Raw genomic sequence first — 17,338 nt, forward strand, 5'->3', positions numbered from 1 at the left:
GAGTAACTGCAGTTGAACAGTAATTTGAAGAGGAAAAACCAAATAGTTCCTTCCACAGTCTACCAGCTCTATCCTACATTCCTCTTTGATCTCCCCATTTGGACCTGCGAATCATCTTCTGAAGGGAGACCCAAGATTAAGAGCTGAAACTAACAAACCCAGGTTCTGGTTCCGGTTCTACACACTGGACCGTGTGAACATGTATTCCTAGAAACAGCTTCTGGCCCTACAAGACAAGAACATGAGCAAGACCAGGAAGCTCCCTTCCAGCTCCAGTGTTAGATGGTCTAGGTCTCAAGTGTCTTCTTCGCCATTTGTCAACTAAAAACTCATCTCTAAAGCATGATTTCTAAGCATGTACACAGCAAGCAGCTGCCACTGCACAGTTCAAGACTGGCTACGGTGGTTGGAGGAAATCCCATGGCAGTGGTCTAGGTACAACTGGAAGAATGGAATCCTCATACTCAACACACATCAAGCGTAACTCAGTATGCTACGTAATGGTTTCCCACTGTTTACATAATGAATTTCACTCAAGAGTTTCTTTGAAGAAAATATTTTGGGGCTAAAATATTTGAAAACCATCATATAAGAAATGACAGTAGTGTGTGCTCCTATGGAATCTCTAGGGCAAGAACAATCCTCCCAAAGAAACTACTTTGGGAGCTAAGAGGGAAAAGGCACAGAAGAACAATTCAATTATGTCTATGTGAATGTTCTCTTTTTCTTCTGGTATTTTAAAAGGTAAGACGGTTTGAGGAAATTTCAAAGAATTGCATTTAAGACCTTGAGGGACATCAGAATAGTTTCATCTTTACAGAAAGTATCATCTGGAAAGAAAGACTCTTAAAAAGAAGATGGGCCTTCAGGGATACCATCATCAGATCAGTCGTCAGTCCTTAAAACGCATAACCTCTTCTAACTCGTGATAAAAACTTCAGGCTTCCAAACTAACCCAGCTGTCCTTCCACCTTGGGATACTCCACTTCTCTTTCATGACTCTTTCCAAGCTTCCCCATACACCGAGGCAACCAGAAGCATCTCGAGGCTGTCTCCATTTAGGACCACTTCTTGCAAAAATCCTCAAGACAATCACTAATGGTTCCACACAGTCCTCTACCAAACACACACACACACACACACACACACACACACACACTTGATTTCCTAAACCCAGAGCTTTCTTGAAAAAGAAACATTATAAAATAACTGTAAAATAAGACACAAATGTTCATGAAAATACAGTCATCAAATTTATTCTTTTCATTGGGTTCGGCATTCTATGAAGATTTTCTAAGACTGTTGCTTCTTGACATGCAAGAGTTAGCACTCATAGCTTAAGTTACTATAAATACTGCTGCCTGGAAGCAGTACAACTATTTTAGAGTTTTAAGACCACAGACTTTTATTACTCAAATCTTATTCTGTGTATGTTAAAATCAGAAGGTTCTGAACAGCTGGTTAGGAAGGTAGCCAAGATGCAGGAAAGACGTCTGGGCCTCCTTTTCAAGGGCAGCCAACTCTTGAACCGTAGGAGCCAAAACATCCACGTGGCCTTTATAGTTTCCACCTGGATCACACACACGAATCACAAAGAAATGCAAATGACACGCTTGAAATAACTTGTCAGCAATACTTTGAACCAATTATATCAATTTAAACATTGCTCCCAGCAATAAAGATGTACTTACTACTGGGCAAGTTACCTCCCAAACTGTGAGTTTTAAAAATGTTAAATTAAATCGATTAAAATCAATGGTTAGGCCTTACTAACAGCTGTCCCAATATCCAATACCCCTCCCAACCTCTCCCCCATCATCTTCTTGATTTAGAAACCATCAGTTTAGTTTGAATCTTTAAAAAATTTCAGGAATCAGCTAAGGGCATCATAGGCAAAGGGAATTAAATGGTATCCTGGTTATTACTTGTTCAAAATTATTGTTATTCTCTTGTTTCCTAGTAATTCCATACATTTTTAACTACTCTGATGACATTAACACCTCAACAGAAACAGCTAAGCTTCTGTCCTTCACTTACATACAGATCACAAAATAAAAATGCTGCAAGACAAGTATGAACAAAGTGCTATGAGAGGAACACGAGGGAATGATTAATATGCTAAAAATATACAATTAACAGAAGGAAATGAAACATTTTCTTCTTAAACTAGCACTCAAAAAACGACACATTCACATGTAAAATAGAAATAAAAGTAATTCACAGCTTACCACCAAGAGTTCTTTTCTGGCCGTAAGTAACTTTCCCATCAAATTCATCTACTGGTACTTTTATATCTGGCTCAACCTGAGAAATGGTACAGTTCAGGTGTTCCTCTATCTCGGACAGCAACTGAGAAAAGGAGAGGAAATTCAAGTATTTTCAGATAAAAATTTCATTTTGACAAACCCAAGCTGCATTTTAATAGCATTAAAACCAGGAAGGCTAAAGGGAAATAAGATTTCTAAAGAGATGAACTCACAAGTCACAATTTATAAACTACAATAACCACCACCCATTATGTCTTGTAACTCACAGACAAGAGCTGATAATATAACCTTCATAGATAAATGCAGTCTATTCTTACCAATTTTAGTGACACTTTGTGAGCCTTACCTGCATCTCATTGTACCATATGGTACAGCCACCATCTTCCTTGAGTCTTGTGTTATAACACCCTTTTCCACGGCTGCTACATACATGATACCAAACCTATATTAAAGAAGGAAAAACAGATTAACATGTATGGCAACTGACATACTAGATATCTTTGTTCTCAACTAGTTTTTTTTGTTTTTTTTTTTTTTTAATTTTCTGTCCTCAAAGCGTAAGAAAAATAGACTGCAGCTATGGTATGTCATCAATCACTACCACCATCAGTAGCTCACTAACTAGGGCTTCTGATAGAGTTCTTTTTGAGAGGAATCCAAAAGATTTTCTAAAACAGACTTCAATTAGATGTCAATAGAAAGGAATTCTCAGATTAAAAAAAATAACAAAAAATGTAAAGTATTAGAGAATGCTATCTCAAGATCAGTATCAAAAATAAAGTTCAAAGGTTTTCCATAAGAATAAAATATAGCAAAAAGCAAAATGCACAATATCTAGTTTGGGCAATGAGTTTGTAGGCGTTTCTGATGCCTGCAAACTATTCTGTCAATCTGAATCAATTTATATCAAAATAATAAGCTAACTCTCTCTCCCATAAAAAGTCTACCATGGCAAAAAAAAAGTCTACCATGGCATGATGCTAAAACAGGGTTTAAATACCTTTCAGTGAAAACAATTACATGAAAGCTTTTAGGGAAAATTACATTTTGTATTGTTCCTTTCTGAACTTGATCCTACCAGTTGTCTATTCAATGAATAAACAGAAAAAGATGCCATAAAAAGTTCATTTATATTCCATATGCACCTGAATTCAACATAAATGAAAACTCAAACTGCTTTTATTTCCAGTATCTAAAATGACAATGCAAACAATGAATATAACACAGCACTAAAAAGATCACCTTCTCTTTTTCTGTTGCCACCAGGGAAATGGCCAGACCCATCCTGAAAGATTTGAAAAGTCTTCGTTAGACTTTATTCCAGAAGCAAAGAAGCTTAAAAAGGAAAAAACAAAATTACAGCCGTACCTTTCAGCTCTTCCTACTCTGCCAATGCGATGGACATAGTTTTGTTTTTCATCAGGCAAGGTGACATTTATGACTATAAATAAAAAGTTATTACCAATTGACATAAAGTCCTAAAATTTTCAAACATATCTGATGTTTTTTGTTCTAAATATTTGAATCATATTAAAATAGTTTCCTTTGCATTCCTTAAAATTCAAAATGCAAGCATAAAACATTTCTTCTTACCATAAGGAACACCGTGGATATCAATTCCTCTGGCAGCTACATCTGTGCAAATCAAGAATCTGACATCTCCTTTCTAAAAAGAGCAGACAAGAGAGAGGGGGATTTATTAGTACGTACACTAAAAACCATAAGTGCCATCTTTCCACTGAGCCCTCTAATCACGAATATATTACTATCAGATTAGAAGTCCAGTCGTTCATTATTCACTAGAACAAGTTTTTCATTTTTAAGTTTACAATTTGCCAAAATATGACATTCAAGGTGAATAAATCAATGACTGGATTCATTTCTGCTTTTTTTCACATAAAGGTTATTAAACTACTGCTAAAAATTTGGCTTTATTTTTAGAAATCCTAACTAGTAATTTGCAAGATAAGACAGAATAAAACATAAGCATTACCTTTACTCTTGTACTAAAATAATTCAGAATCCTAGGTATTTTACCTTGAGGTTACACTTCTGAGGACAACAGATGAAAATCCTAAAGAGAGTGGGCTCCTGGTACTCTCACCAAGAATATACAAACTGGCCTTCAGATGTTATCTGTGCCACAAGGCACAGCAACTAAGAGACTGGAGTGGGTGAAGAGCACACTGCCTTCCGGCCCAGGACAAGGCCAGGATACAGCGGTGGCACAGATGCTGAAATAAGGCCAGGTGACCAGTTGTAACATCCACGGCAACCACACTCAGCGTAGAATCATGATCCAAACTCCTAGGCCCAGTACCTTGCTGCTTTTTTCATATTAGGGGTCTGAGAGAAATGAGATCTGTACTATATGCTGGGACAAACACACTGTGATAAATGATGAGAGAGCCTGTGGGTGGAGGTTACTGACCTTGAATTCCAAATGGCTCAAGTCCCACTATCGATACCAAGAGCTATACAACCTGTCATGGGATGCAATCAAATAACTGGGACACTCTTCCGCAAATCATTAAAAATATGTGTAATTCTACAAAACCATATTCTGATACTCATCTTAATCTACAAATTAAGTTCCCTCTGGGTATTACTACAATTAAAAAAAAAAAAAAGATCACAGACATGATTTATCTAGTGATGCTTCTCCTAAAAATACCTGTGGAAAAATTTAGCTAAAATTTTCTAAAGTTGAAAATTCTTACCATAGAAGTTCTGTGCCAATAGAGAACATGTAATTTACCATCTGACTGTTAAAGATGATGAGGCCCTGCCGTGATGAGGATATACCAACAGGGCAGAAGTATTTTGAAATTTCTAGGACAAGAATTGCTTTAAGAATATTAACTGGAATTGATTTAAAACTAGGTACAACTCCCCTCTTAAGTATTAAGGAAATGCAGTCAACTAAATATCAGTACCTTGAATCTTTCCAAGTTTTGCTTCCTCTCATGAGGCTTTCTGTCACCATGAAGACAAACACACGAGAACTGATGTCCCTTTTTATCAGGTCCTAGTGAAAAGCACATTAAAGAGTCAATGCTGGGAAACATTATGCCTAGGAGTATATCAAAAAACCAGTAACATTTAGACTACAACGGTGCCATATAATTCCATGGAAATCTAAACTCCAACTTGTCATAAACCATGGTTGACCAATTTCTGTCCTAGGTGAAATGCCATTAAAATGAACTCCATGAGCATTAAAACTGATTCGCTTTGCTTTGAAAGATATTTTAAGTAACCTCTTCCAATCTGCAGCAGTGGTTCCTGTGTATCCCAGGACCTCACCTCACCTATGTAAAGAACCAAAAAGTAAACAAAAGAGATCCTTCTTGAAAGAAGCAAAACAGTCATTATGAAGTTCATGTCCTTACTAAATGGCCATGCCCACATGCCTGCCTTCCTCAAGGTATTCTAAGCAATTTAGTTATCTGCTTTCCTGACCAAAGCAGATTAGAAGTACCAAAACAGGAGGAAGCAATGGTATTTTAGAGCCAGGTACAGTGGCAGCAAGTCCTTAAAGAGAAACTCTTCAAGTAGACACAGTAACCTAAAGCAGTGCAGTCCAGACCAGACTTTCAATTTCGCAATATGTTTGAAAACATAGTAAGTGTTGGGAAAAGATATAAAATAAAAATTACCATTAACATTTACTATATTTGCTTCACCACATACTTATCCCTCTATCCTTCTATCAACTCACTTTTACATTTTTGATGCATTTCAATGTAAACTGCAGTTATCGGTACACAGTTCAGCACGCATATCATTAACCAGAGCACAATATTCGTTTAGGTTTCTTTGTTTTCTCTTGGAGATTAAAGTTACATGCAAGGAAATGTACAAATCTTAAGTGTACACTTGCTGAGTTCTTGACAAACGTGTAACTTACACGGCCCAAAGCCCTATCAAGGTACAGAACATGAATATCATCCACTAAGAACCTTCTTGCCCTTTCCCACCTATCCACACTCCCACCTTCCTGGGAACAACCACTGTTCTGGACTTTTCCCCACCAGACATTAGTTTTGACTCTTCTAGAAAGTCATACAAATGGAATCACACAGCACAAACTCGTGTTTAGGAACTCTTTTATTCAGCATAATGCTTCTGAGATGCCACCCACAGTTGTCTCTATCCGCAGCCTATGCCACTTCAGCACCGAGTATCAGCTATTTCAGTGAATAAATATTTTGCATTTTGTTTAGCCATTCTCCTATTAATGGCCACTTGGTGTACAGTCTGAGGCCATCGTGAATAAAGCTGCTGTGGCCATCTTGCACACATCTTTCGTCAATACATGTTTTCACTTATCTTGGGTCAATATTTAGGAGCTGAACTGAGAGGCCATAAGAAAGCAATGTAAAATTTTATAAAAAACTGTACGACCCTTTACATAGGTGCCTGTACATCAACAGTGTATGAGAATTCCCGTTTCTCCATATCCTCACCCAAATTCGGTGTTTTAAGTATTTTTAATCTAGTCATTCTAGTAAGTGTACTTATCTAGGCATCCTAATGAGTGTACGGTGGTATTACAGTGTGATTTTATTTTGCATTTCTCTAACGACTGATTATACTGAACATTTTTTCAGGTTGGTTTATATATTTAACATTAATTGTAAGGAGCATAAACTTAGAATCATTATATCTTCATCGTAGAGCAAGTATTTTATTACATAGTGACCTTTTTTATTTCAGTAATTTTTGTCTTAAAGTCTATGGCATCTCTATTAATATTTAAATTCCTGTTTTAGCTGACAGATATATGTTTTTTCATTCCCCTTCCTTCCAATCTTCCTATGTCCTCAGGTTTTAGGTCTGTTTCCTGTAAACAGCATACAGCTATATATTATGCAGTCTAACAATCTATGCTCTTCATCAAAAGACTTCGATCCACTGACAAATACTACAGTTTACTCATATGCTCAGATTTTTTTCACCAATTCTATTACTCTGTAATTTCTAATTGCTCTGCTTTTTCTCATTTCTCCCCCTTCCTTTCTTACCTTTTTTTTAGATTAAGGTTTTTCCTCATTTATTGGTTTAGGAAATATATATCCTATTATATAATGATTACACTTGAAATTTTAACATTAATCAAAACTTCACCATTCCTCTAAATAATATAAGGACCTTAGAATGCTGTGATTCATCTTCACTGCAATGAAACTACCTATGTGGAAAACCATCTCATCGTTTTTCCTGGGGCTGATCATATGGGAAAGTACTGGATAAGCACAGATACTTTCAGTGCAGTCACTGCTTTAGTCCTGGGCATGAGCGCTACACTGCATCGGCGTGGGACTAACAGTCTATTAAGTGAGGAAATGAACACAGTTTATTTCAAGGGAGGAACTACTACCTCCTCCTTGCTGCATAAAATACTGCTCCAAGTTGTCACAGTCGATCTTGGTTCTACAGAAAATAATTGCTTGATCCATCTTGTGTTCCTTGATGGCTCGGACAGCATACTCCCCCTTCAGGATTTTAATAGCTTCAGACCACATCTCTTGAATAACACAACAACAATAACAAAAAAAACACAGAATTTCAATCTGAAATTGTCAGGAACACACATAATCACACAGACTTACAGCTTAACTCACCTAAAAATCTCTATTTTAATGCAACTATTATAGCCAAAAGCAAGCAATAAAAAGATAGGATAAAATGGTGGGAGAATCCACTTGCTCATTTATTTTTCTCTTTTTTATGCCAGTTTATGGGATACCAAAACACCTATAACCATTCATCATATAAAAATGTACATGTACACACACATACACAAATAAACAGAAATACCCACAACAAAGCTTTGTTCTTACAAAGACCAAAGAACTAGTATTCTGCCTTGCATTAGTTTCCCTAAATGCTCAGTAAATGTTTACTCAATTACTTCAACCCCCTTTAAAAACTAATAAATGGTACTTCCTAAATCAATCTAAACAACAGAAAGTTCATTTTTCGCTCCATGAAATAAAAATTTTACATCAAATCTAGTTAGTGACTTCTCAGTTGCCACCCTGCAAGTATCTATTTTTCAGTGTGAAGCTGGGCTATAGTTACTCCACAACTGTAACCCAGTGTATTTCTAAGGTGGCTCTGATCATCTCTAATTGTAGTAAAAACTAAGTAAAACTTGTACAAGGAAAAATATATGAAGCAGTAAAAAATTTTATTTTATAAAATGCATTCTCCAACTGTGGGATGTTACATTATTTTGACTATCCGTGTGCTCCTCTCCAACTGTACTAGCTGAGCATACACCTTATAAACTTGGAGCTGCACATAAAAATGAGTTCAAAGGAACCCTCTTTAATCAAAATTTCAGGTAACTGACCGTTTAGATACCTGCCAAAAATCTACCATTGAATCCAATCATGAACAAAATGCAATCTAAGCCTTCCTTGCCAATGAGCCACCTGAGACATGGGACACCAGACATGTGGCCTAATGGGTTTCAGATCTCTTCTAGGTTCCGTTCTTGAAGCACTAGCCTTCTATCATCGACTCAGTGGACATGAATTTGAGCAAACTTCAGGAGACAGTGGAGGACAGAAGAGCCTGGTGTGCTGCAGCCCATGGGGCCACAAAGAGTTGGACACAAGTTAGCAACTGAACAACAACAACCATCCTTAGTTTCATGCTGTTATCTTCATGTATCCTTGAATATTATACACCTCTTACAAACTATCTCAATTCTGCATGGAAGTATCTTTATTAAATCAGAATTTAATTTTAGGCTTTTTAAAAATTGATAAATGTTTAATGATATGGAGTTTCAGTATGGGAAGATGAAGTACTGGAGATGGATGGTGGCGATGGTTGCACAGTAGGAATGGACTCAATGCTATTGAACTGTATACTTTAAAATGATTAAAATGGTAAATTTTATGCTATGCCTATTTTACCACACACACAAAAGAATCAAAAACCCATTTGAGGATCATTTCTGTGTCTTTCACAGGGTCATACCTAACGACGTCACTTTGTTACTCAATTGCCACACAGGAAGAATCTACGTATAATTCCTCTGGGAATTCAGGACTAAAATACAACCTGTAGCCAGAGAAGTTCACTGGTTTCCTAGAAAAATTAGACTTCTATAATCCAAAATATTTGTATTTTATATGCCAGGAGACTAATATCTTAAATTCAGTGATTAATACTTCTACAAATTGACTGGTATGAGCTCTCCCCCATTTTTAAGTTATTTCTGTTTTTTATTTTCGTATCTCCTGTTCCTTCATAAGAGCAGACAGAGCAGAAATTCAGCAAAGCAGATCAATTCAAACCTTTCCCCACACATTTTTATTGATTCTTCTAACTTACCTGGACTGTTAGCACCAGGTCTTGTGTTATCTTTTGCATGAACTTCATCAGTCTATCAAAAGAAAAGGATGAAGGGTTAAGTGATGATTCAGAACAGGCGTCTTTTTTTAAAGGGAGAACTGGATCTAACTTTAGATTCCATCTCAGACATCCATCTTTATCATCTATAGGCAAAACCATTCTTCAGATTCAGAAAAACTCTTATTAATTATAGGTCTGCTACTGCTAAGTCGCTTCAGTTGTGTCCGACTCTGTGTGACCCCATAGACGGCAGCCCACCAGGCTCCCCCGTCCCTGGGATTCTCCAGGCAAGAACACGGGAGTGGGCTGCCATTTCCTTCTCCAATGCATGAAAGTGAAAAGTGAAAGTGAAGTCGCTCAGTCGTATCTGACTCTTTGCAACCCCATGGACTGCAGCCCACCAGGCTCCTATGTCCATGGGATTTTCCAGGCAAGAGTACTGGAGTGGGGTGCCATCGCCTTCTCCGAATTATAGGTCTAAGGCTATATAATAATAAAAACACAAAGGTGGTTTTTAGAACACTGTGTATTTACAGTAAGCATACCCATATTATATTAATATAAATCTAACAAGAGTGAAATAAGTGGGAAGATGGACTCAGGAAATTGGTATTTAGGAAAATAAGGCATATCAAGAAGAATAAAAATACTACTAAAAAAGGAAACTATAGTGTAAGAAGTTACACAGGCAACCCTATGTATTTATGAAAATTGTAACAAGGAAGATGGCTCGCAGAAGTAACTTTATAAGTAGAAAAAAGTAAAGCATGAGCCCATCCTTTATTCCACACCTGACAGACCTAAACTTTTGTGGCAATATGCAAACCTCTCAAAGGTCCGATGTCTGGTCACCTTGAGCATCACAGAGGCTCAGGGTAAACTCGTTCATGAGTGCTTTACGCTATACACAGGTGCACCCTGCAGAGCACTTACCCTAATGTGGCTTTTCCCAAGCCTTTCCCAGAGCCTGTCCGTTTTGGGGTTCACTGGGACAACAACATGGTGGACAGTATCTGGGACGGAATCCTCTCCTTTCAAATCGACCCACGTGGGAAAGTGCATGATCTTCTCAGACAGTTTCTTCACATCAAAAGAATGCAAAGTGGCTGAGCACACAATCACCTAAGAACAGAAAAAACAGTGTTTAGATAAACTTTTACTTTAGAGTGACAATAATGAATCCAGCATATGAATACAGACACGGGGCATGAGGCTGACTAGGCCTGGAACCCAACACGAGTTCAAAACCTGACTCTGCAGCAACTAGCGATGTGACTTTGGGCGGGTTAGTCCTGAGCTCCAGCCCCTCACTGCCACGGAAATCACACCACCTAGTCCCCAAGGCCCTACAAAACTCAGATGAGTGAAAAGGTTTTTAAAAACCTAAAATCATAAGGTACTATGTATCTCCTCCCAAAAGTTTTTACCTCTAGAATTCTTCCTAAGAAAACAGAATGAGAAAGAATAATATTTTAAGAAATAATTACTAAGGAAGCAACTGTTTTGCAACAGCTCAAGACATTTTTCCTTCAAAAAGGAAGGAGTGCTCAGAATCTTGAATATAAACCCTACACTCTGTAGAAAAGGGGGGAAAAAAAACCAAAAAAGCTAAGAATTTTTTACTTCTAGTCTTCTGTTATACTTAAGTCATGTCCTCAAATTCCATCCACCTTATTTCTAAAAGCAGCTCCTAAGACTGTTCCTTTGTGCGCACTATTTAATCAGGTAAGAAAGAAAACGTTTTATGCAGTAGTTAACTTAACCAGAAGACACTAAAATGTGAATGTAACAAACAAGTTAAGCATTAGTACATAACAAATGCCCACATGTATTCGAAAATGCGTTAGTTATTGTATACCTGAAGTCTTTTTCCATCAGAGGTAATCTGAGGAATCTGATTGTGAATCCTATTGATAAAGTCAGAGTAACCTTGAGAAAGAAGCCCATCCTATAGCAGAAGCAAAAAAAAAGCATTAGGTTTTAAACCAGTATCTAAATCTCTTCTAAATCAATCGCAAAACAAAAGACATGGAAACTAATTCATACATATCTCCATACTTTCAAAATTATTTTCTATTGGATACTGAAAGAGTTATTAATTCAACTTTAAAGCCCATGTGACTACAATATGAAAAAAACCTCATATTTATAACTTAAAAATCATACTCTGGTATTCTAAAATGAACATGAGAGTTAATAGCTCCCACCACATCTCCTTAAGAATATGACTTTAACATGAAAAAACAAAAAGCTTCAATGTTGAAAAGCTACTTCATCTTGAAAATATATCTCAAGAGCCCAAAACACATAAATGCAATTGGAAATGTTAAAAAAAAAAGTACGTACAAACAAGGTAATTATTTGGTGTAGAAAACAAACTTACATATTTAATAATGAGGGTGGTTAAATAAACCATGAAGTATGCATGTAAGAGATCACTAGGCAGCCTTTAAGAACTGTTCATAAATGATGACATGAAATACTTCTGTACCATATTAAAAAAAAAAAAAAGATTTCCCAGATTCCACATAGCCTGACTACAACTGCATAAAATAGTCTTTACTATAAATATAAGGAGTGAATGGAAATACACCAAACTGGTAACAATATTTCTAAATATTAGGATCATGATTGAATTGTATTTTTTCTTTAAGTCACACATTTTATCTCCAAAAACATAAGCAGAAAAAAAAATTTTTTTCTCTGAAAGCATGAGTAGATTTTAACATACAGCTTCATCCAGGACCAGGAATCTAACTTGGGATAAGTTCAGCTTTCCGGTAGACACCAGATCATCCAGTCTTCCTGGAGTGCCAACGACAATATCCACCTAAAAAATACACCAAAACAGCACCTTATGAAACTTAAAGGACCACTGCAATCCCCTTAGAATAGCAACCAACAACGGCCCACTTACAATAAAAACATGATACTGAAGTAGTCACAGTCAACTATACATCCGCAAAAATGGGAGTTCTAGATACTGCTGAAATGTTCAATTTGTATCTGGTTTGAAATTAGTGTTGACCACTTTAGCAACTGATTTTAACATTTTTAACTGTTATATACAGTCTAATTATAGCAACTCTGAAATTAAACCAGGATCCAAACCCCAATTCTACTATGATCCACTGCGTAACCTTAACTAACTTCATCTCGTCTAGTTTCCATCTTCTCATTCCCAGGGTGGCTAAGAAATCCACCTGTCAATTCAACTAAGGACAAGTTTCATTTATATTTTTATTAAAAAAATTTTCAAGCATCCACAAAGAGAACAGTATAATGAGCCCCTACACCAGCACACCTGACTAACATTTTAAAATTGCACACACACATACGCACAAACACACCTTTTAATCAAGTCCATGGTACAGTGAACAGAAACATGGGCTTTGAAGTAAGCTCTACCTATAAGTTGTAAGATCTGGGGCAAATTACTTAATATTTGGTGTAAGTTCTTTTCCTAATCTGTAAAAACGGAGAAAAGGACCATCACAAGGTCTGTTGTTGGAACTGCATAAGAAAATGTGTAGAAGGCGTTTAACAGAGCCTGGCCCATTTCTAGAAAGTACTCAAAAGGGGATAAGTATTTTTAAAGTGTGTACAGAATGTATGTGTGTGAACACAATAAGGTATTATATAGAATCATTCAATAAATTAAGACAATTCTAAACTTCTCCTCTTTACCAACAGGGATAAAAAATCACTTCTCTTGATTTTCACTTGTTTTCTCCACTCCAGATTAAAAACGTAACCATCTCCAAACAAATTTATCACTGTAGTCTCATTACTTCAATATTTCACCCCCTGAAAAACTGAGAGTACTGTGCTGAAAAGACTTTTAATTTGATCCAGTGGAAGGCATTTATAGCCCCATAAAAAATGAAAGATATTGCTGAAGCTACTGTTTCAACTGTGTTGATAACTATAATCAAGTCTCAGTTCAGTCTATAAAATAGTGTGAAAATATGGAGATAAAACCCTTCAACGTATTAAAACAATGTACTATGTGCCAAGTACTGCGCTATATACACAGCAGTGAATACAACACCACTCTGCTTCTTTGTGTAATGTCTCTTTACAAAGGATGCTAACCCACCATGCAAGTTTCCTCCCTCCTCATTTCAGTAGGTAGTCGGCATGAAAACAGACACCAGGTCTCTCAGGTTCAAAAAAAAAAAAGTCAAATTGGAAAAGCCTGCAAGAAATATTCATATAAATTGGATAACAGCACCAAGCACTTCTTCAAGTCTAACTGCATATGTTGCATAATTCTGCAACTTTAAGAAATTTTATAAATTAAGTAGTTCTATTCTCTGACTCCAGAGCTGACTTCTGGCCCCAGCGTAAGACAGAACACAGGGCTGAGGGAGAGCCAGAGGGCAGTGGGAGATAATAGAGGCCAAGAAGGTAAGATGGAAAGAAGAGCAGAAGGAGAATATATTACAAATTCTCTAAGTAGAAAGGACCTGAGTCCTAACAAGAAAGCTGTGGAGTAACATTGCCTTTACTTTGCCATCAGCTGCAGTCAGTACCAAATTTTAGATCTAACTGGCAAAAGCAGATATAATTCTCTAAAAGCTCTGTAGCTGGAAAATATAAGAAAATCACTTATGGGGAAAATAAATTTGGATGTGAGGAACCAAGATAGGGAATGAACATATTAAATCTTACTTATAACCACTAAAACATGACCCGTCAAGTAAGAACATATCAAAGCAATATTACTATCTTAGAACAATATTAAGTACAGTAATATGATTCCTTGCCTCTAATAGGCCATACCAGGTCAAATCAAAACCATTCAGCATAAAATTTCATTTGACAGCAGCACCAAGGAATTAGAGGGAGAGCATATTTGCTCACCATGACTCAGTATCAGGCTGTTTAAATTAAATGATAAAATATTTAGGAAAGGAATGGAAGAGAACTTTGTAAGGAAAAAGTTACCTCATACATATAGAATATTTTATGAAGTTCTACCTGTATTTGAATGGACGAACAATTCAGTTTCCCAAACGTCCTCCCCAGTAAGGAGACTCACGGTCCTAGCTTCATTCTTGGTAACTGCACAGCCTTTAAGACAGACCTGAATTCGTCTCCCTCCCACTGGAACCACCCCTCAGCCTCCAAGGATCACTGCTAATACTTCTACCTTCTCTGCAATCCACCTTATCTCCATTTCTATTTTTCACTCCAGTTTCCTCTTTCTCAGCTACTCCCAGAGGAAATGACTGTTTAATGCATGAAAATGGGAAGGAATTTTCAGGTGCTCAAAAGATAAACCAAAAGAATTCATGTATGTTGGAATTTTGCATGAGGTGTTTGGAAGAGACTGCTGCACTGTATACTTTTGGGGAAAGAAAAGGAATACCTGTAAGATGTTTTTGAACATACATACACTCTTGTGATCTTGTTTTCATTTCAGCCTCATTTTTCTTGAAACACAACAGAACTATATTGTCAAAATGACAACACAAAATGTTACTTTAAAAGTACAACTTACCCCATTATCCAAAACAGAGAGCTGATCCCGTGCTGCGACACCTCCAATTATCAGAAGCTCCCTGAAATGAATGAATACCAGAATAATAATGTAGAGAAAGATGAAAGCCTGCTTTTTTTTCCCCCCAATTTTGAGGAGGTACATATTCAAATTGAATAACTGTGAAAGAATCTGTAATAAAAGTCTAGAGAAGGAAAAAAACAAGGCCTTTCATTTTCAGAAGCTAATAAAATGTTAATGAATGGTAAAGTTAGGAGAATGTAAAACCTTAGAAGCCAGAAAACAGCAGTCCTCATCTATGCATCTTCCTATATTAGGATAACTCCAGGTGCCCTGAAATCAGATTTCAATGAACCTTTATAGACACATGTGGTTTTATGTGTATAAAATATACACTCATATAGATTCTTAAAAGTTGCCTCCAGGTCAGTAACTAAAAACTGGGGGATGGGGTGAAAAGAGATTTTTCATAGAATATCCTTTTGTATTTGAATTCTTCTCATTCCAGATAATAATACTTCCAAAAATATGTTTAAATTAAAAGACTGTCTTATGCTAAGATTATTAATTCAATGCAGGGAAAGAATAGTCTTTTCAACAAATGGAGCTAGAACGGATATGCAGGAGCAAAAAAATGAAGTTAAATCTCATTCTCAGGCCACACACAAAAATTAATGCAGAATGAATTACAGAGCTAAACACAGATATAAGATCTAAAACTATAAAACTCTTGGGGAAAAAATGCAAATTTTCATGATCTTAGGTTAGGCACAGTCCCTTACAACACCAAAACAATAAGCAAACAAGCAACAAATGAAAAAATAAACTTGACTTCATCAATAGTAAACACTTTTACACTTCAAAGGACACTACCGAGAAAGTGAAAAGGCCCACAGAATGAGAGAAAATATATGCAAATCATATATATCTAACCATACTACTACATATATCTTACAACTCAATAATAAAAAGACAAATAACCCAACTGAAAAATGGGCAAAGGATCTGAACGGACATTACAGATGGCTGGTAAGCCCACGAAAAGATATTCAACAAGATTAGCTATTAGGGAAATACAAACCAAAACCACGGTTAGGTACCACTGCACACCCATTTGGAGAAGGCAATGGCACTCCCCTCCAGTACTCTTGCCTAGAAAATCCTATGGACATAGGAGCCTGGAAAGCTGCAGTCCATGGGGTCGCTGAGGGTCGTACACGACTGAGCAACTTCACTTTCTCTTTTCACTTTCATGCATTGGAGAAGGAAATGGCAACCCACTCCAGTCTTCTTGCTTGGAGAATCCCAGGGACGGGGGAGCATGGTGGGCTGCCGTTCATGGGGTCACACAGAGTCGGACACGACTGAAGTGACTTAGCAATAGCAATAGCAATAGCACACCCATTAGGAAGGCTATAACTGTAAAGACAGATAATAAGGAGAGGATGTGGAGAAACTGGGACGCTCACACGTTACTAGCAGGAATGCAGAATAGTGCTGTACCTTCGGAAAACAGCCAGGAGGACCTGAAGGTGTTAAACAAGAAGCTACTACATGAGCCAGCAGTTCCACTGCTGGGCATATTCCCAGGAGGAACGGAAATGTGCGTCCACACGACTGTACACTAATGCTTACAGCACAGTAAGCAATAAGTGCAAACAACACAAACATCCATGAAGCCATGAATGGATTAATTAAAAATGTGGTATATGCATACAATGGAATACTTCTTGAAAATAAAAAGGAATTAAGTACTAATACACACTGCAACGCTGATGAACCTTACAGACATTATGATTACGTGAGAGAAGCCAGTCCAAAAAAAGCACATATTATTTGATTCCATTTATATATAATAAGCTGTCCAAAACAGGCAATTGATAGATGGAAATCAGTGGTTGCCCAGGGACAGGAAGGTTAGAGGGAAATGGGAGTGACTGTTAATAGGCAGCATTTCTTTTGAGAGTGATGAAAATGTCCTAAAATTGGCTTTGGTGGTTGCACAACTGTGTGAATATAAGAGAAGTTAAGATAATCTGTACATTTTAAAAAGTGAATTGTATGATATGTTAATTATATCTCATTATGTGCATGCTCAGTAGCTCTGTTGTGTCCAACCCCATAGACTGTAGCCTGCCAGGCTCCTCTGTCCTTGGGATTTCCCAGGCAAGAAAACTCGAGTGTGTTGCCG

At 37.0% G+C, this 17,338-nt stretch overlaps 1 protein-coding gene across 3 annotated transcripts in view; it reads right to left on the bottom strand.

Moving 5' to 3' along the window:
• Positions 1–1,230: 1,230 nt before the first annotated feature.
• The window catches only part of DDX1 (DEAD-box helicase 1), a 40,105-nt gene continuing 23,997 nt past the window's right edge, over positions 1,231–17,338 (bottom strand). For all 3 annotated transcript variants that reach the window (XM_059891164.1, NM_001075468.1, XM_059891165.1), the window contains exons 14-26: positions 15,148–15,208; positions 12,373–12,471; positions 11,500–11,589; positions 10,575–10,763; positions 9,621–9,672; positions 7,651–7,797; positions 5,204–5,295; positions 3,861–3,933; positions 3,636–3,708; positions 3,510–3,552; positions 2,614–2,709; positions 2,229–2,349; positions 1,231–1,570 (exon numbers count right to left, since the gene is read on the bottom strand). In XM_059891164.1, the coding sequence (XP_059747147.1) occupies positions 1,440–1,570; positions 2,229–2,349; positions 2,614–2,709; positions 3,510–3,552; positions 3,636–3,708; positions 3,861–3,933; positions 5,204–5,295; positions 7,651–7,797; positions 9,621–9,672; positions 10,575–10,763; positions 11,500–11,589; positions 12,373–12,471; positions 15,148–15,208 (1,267 nt within the window). In that variant the 3' untranslated portion in view covers positions 1,231–1,439. The remainder of the gene's footprint in view (positions 1,571–2,228; positions 2,350–2,613; positions 2,710–3,509; positions 3,553–3,635; positions 3,709–3,860; positions 3,934–5,203; positions 5,296–7,650; positions 7,798–9,620; positions 9,673–10,574; positions 10,764–11,499; positions 11,590–12,372; positions 12,472–15,147; positions 15,209–17,338) is intronic.

The sequence above is a fragment of the Bos taurus genome, chromosome 11 (assembly GCF_002263795.3).
Source record: "Bos taurus isolate L1 Dominette 01449 registration number 42190680 breed Hereford chromosome 11, ARS-UCD2.0, whole genome shotgun sequence".
NCBI lineage: Eukaryota > Metazoa > Chordata > Mammalia > Artiodactyla > Bovidae > Bos > Bos taurus.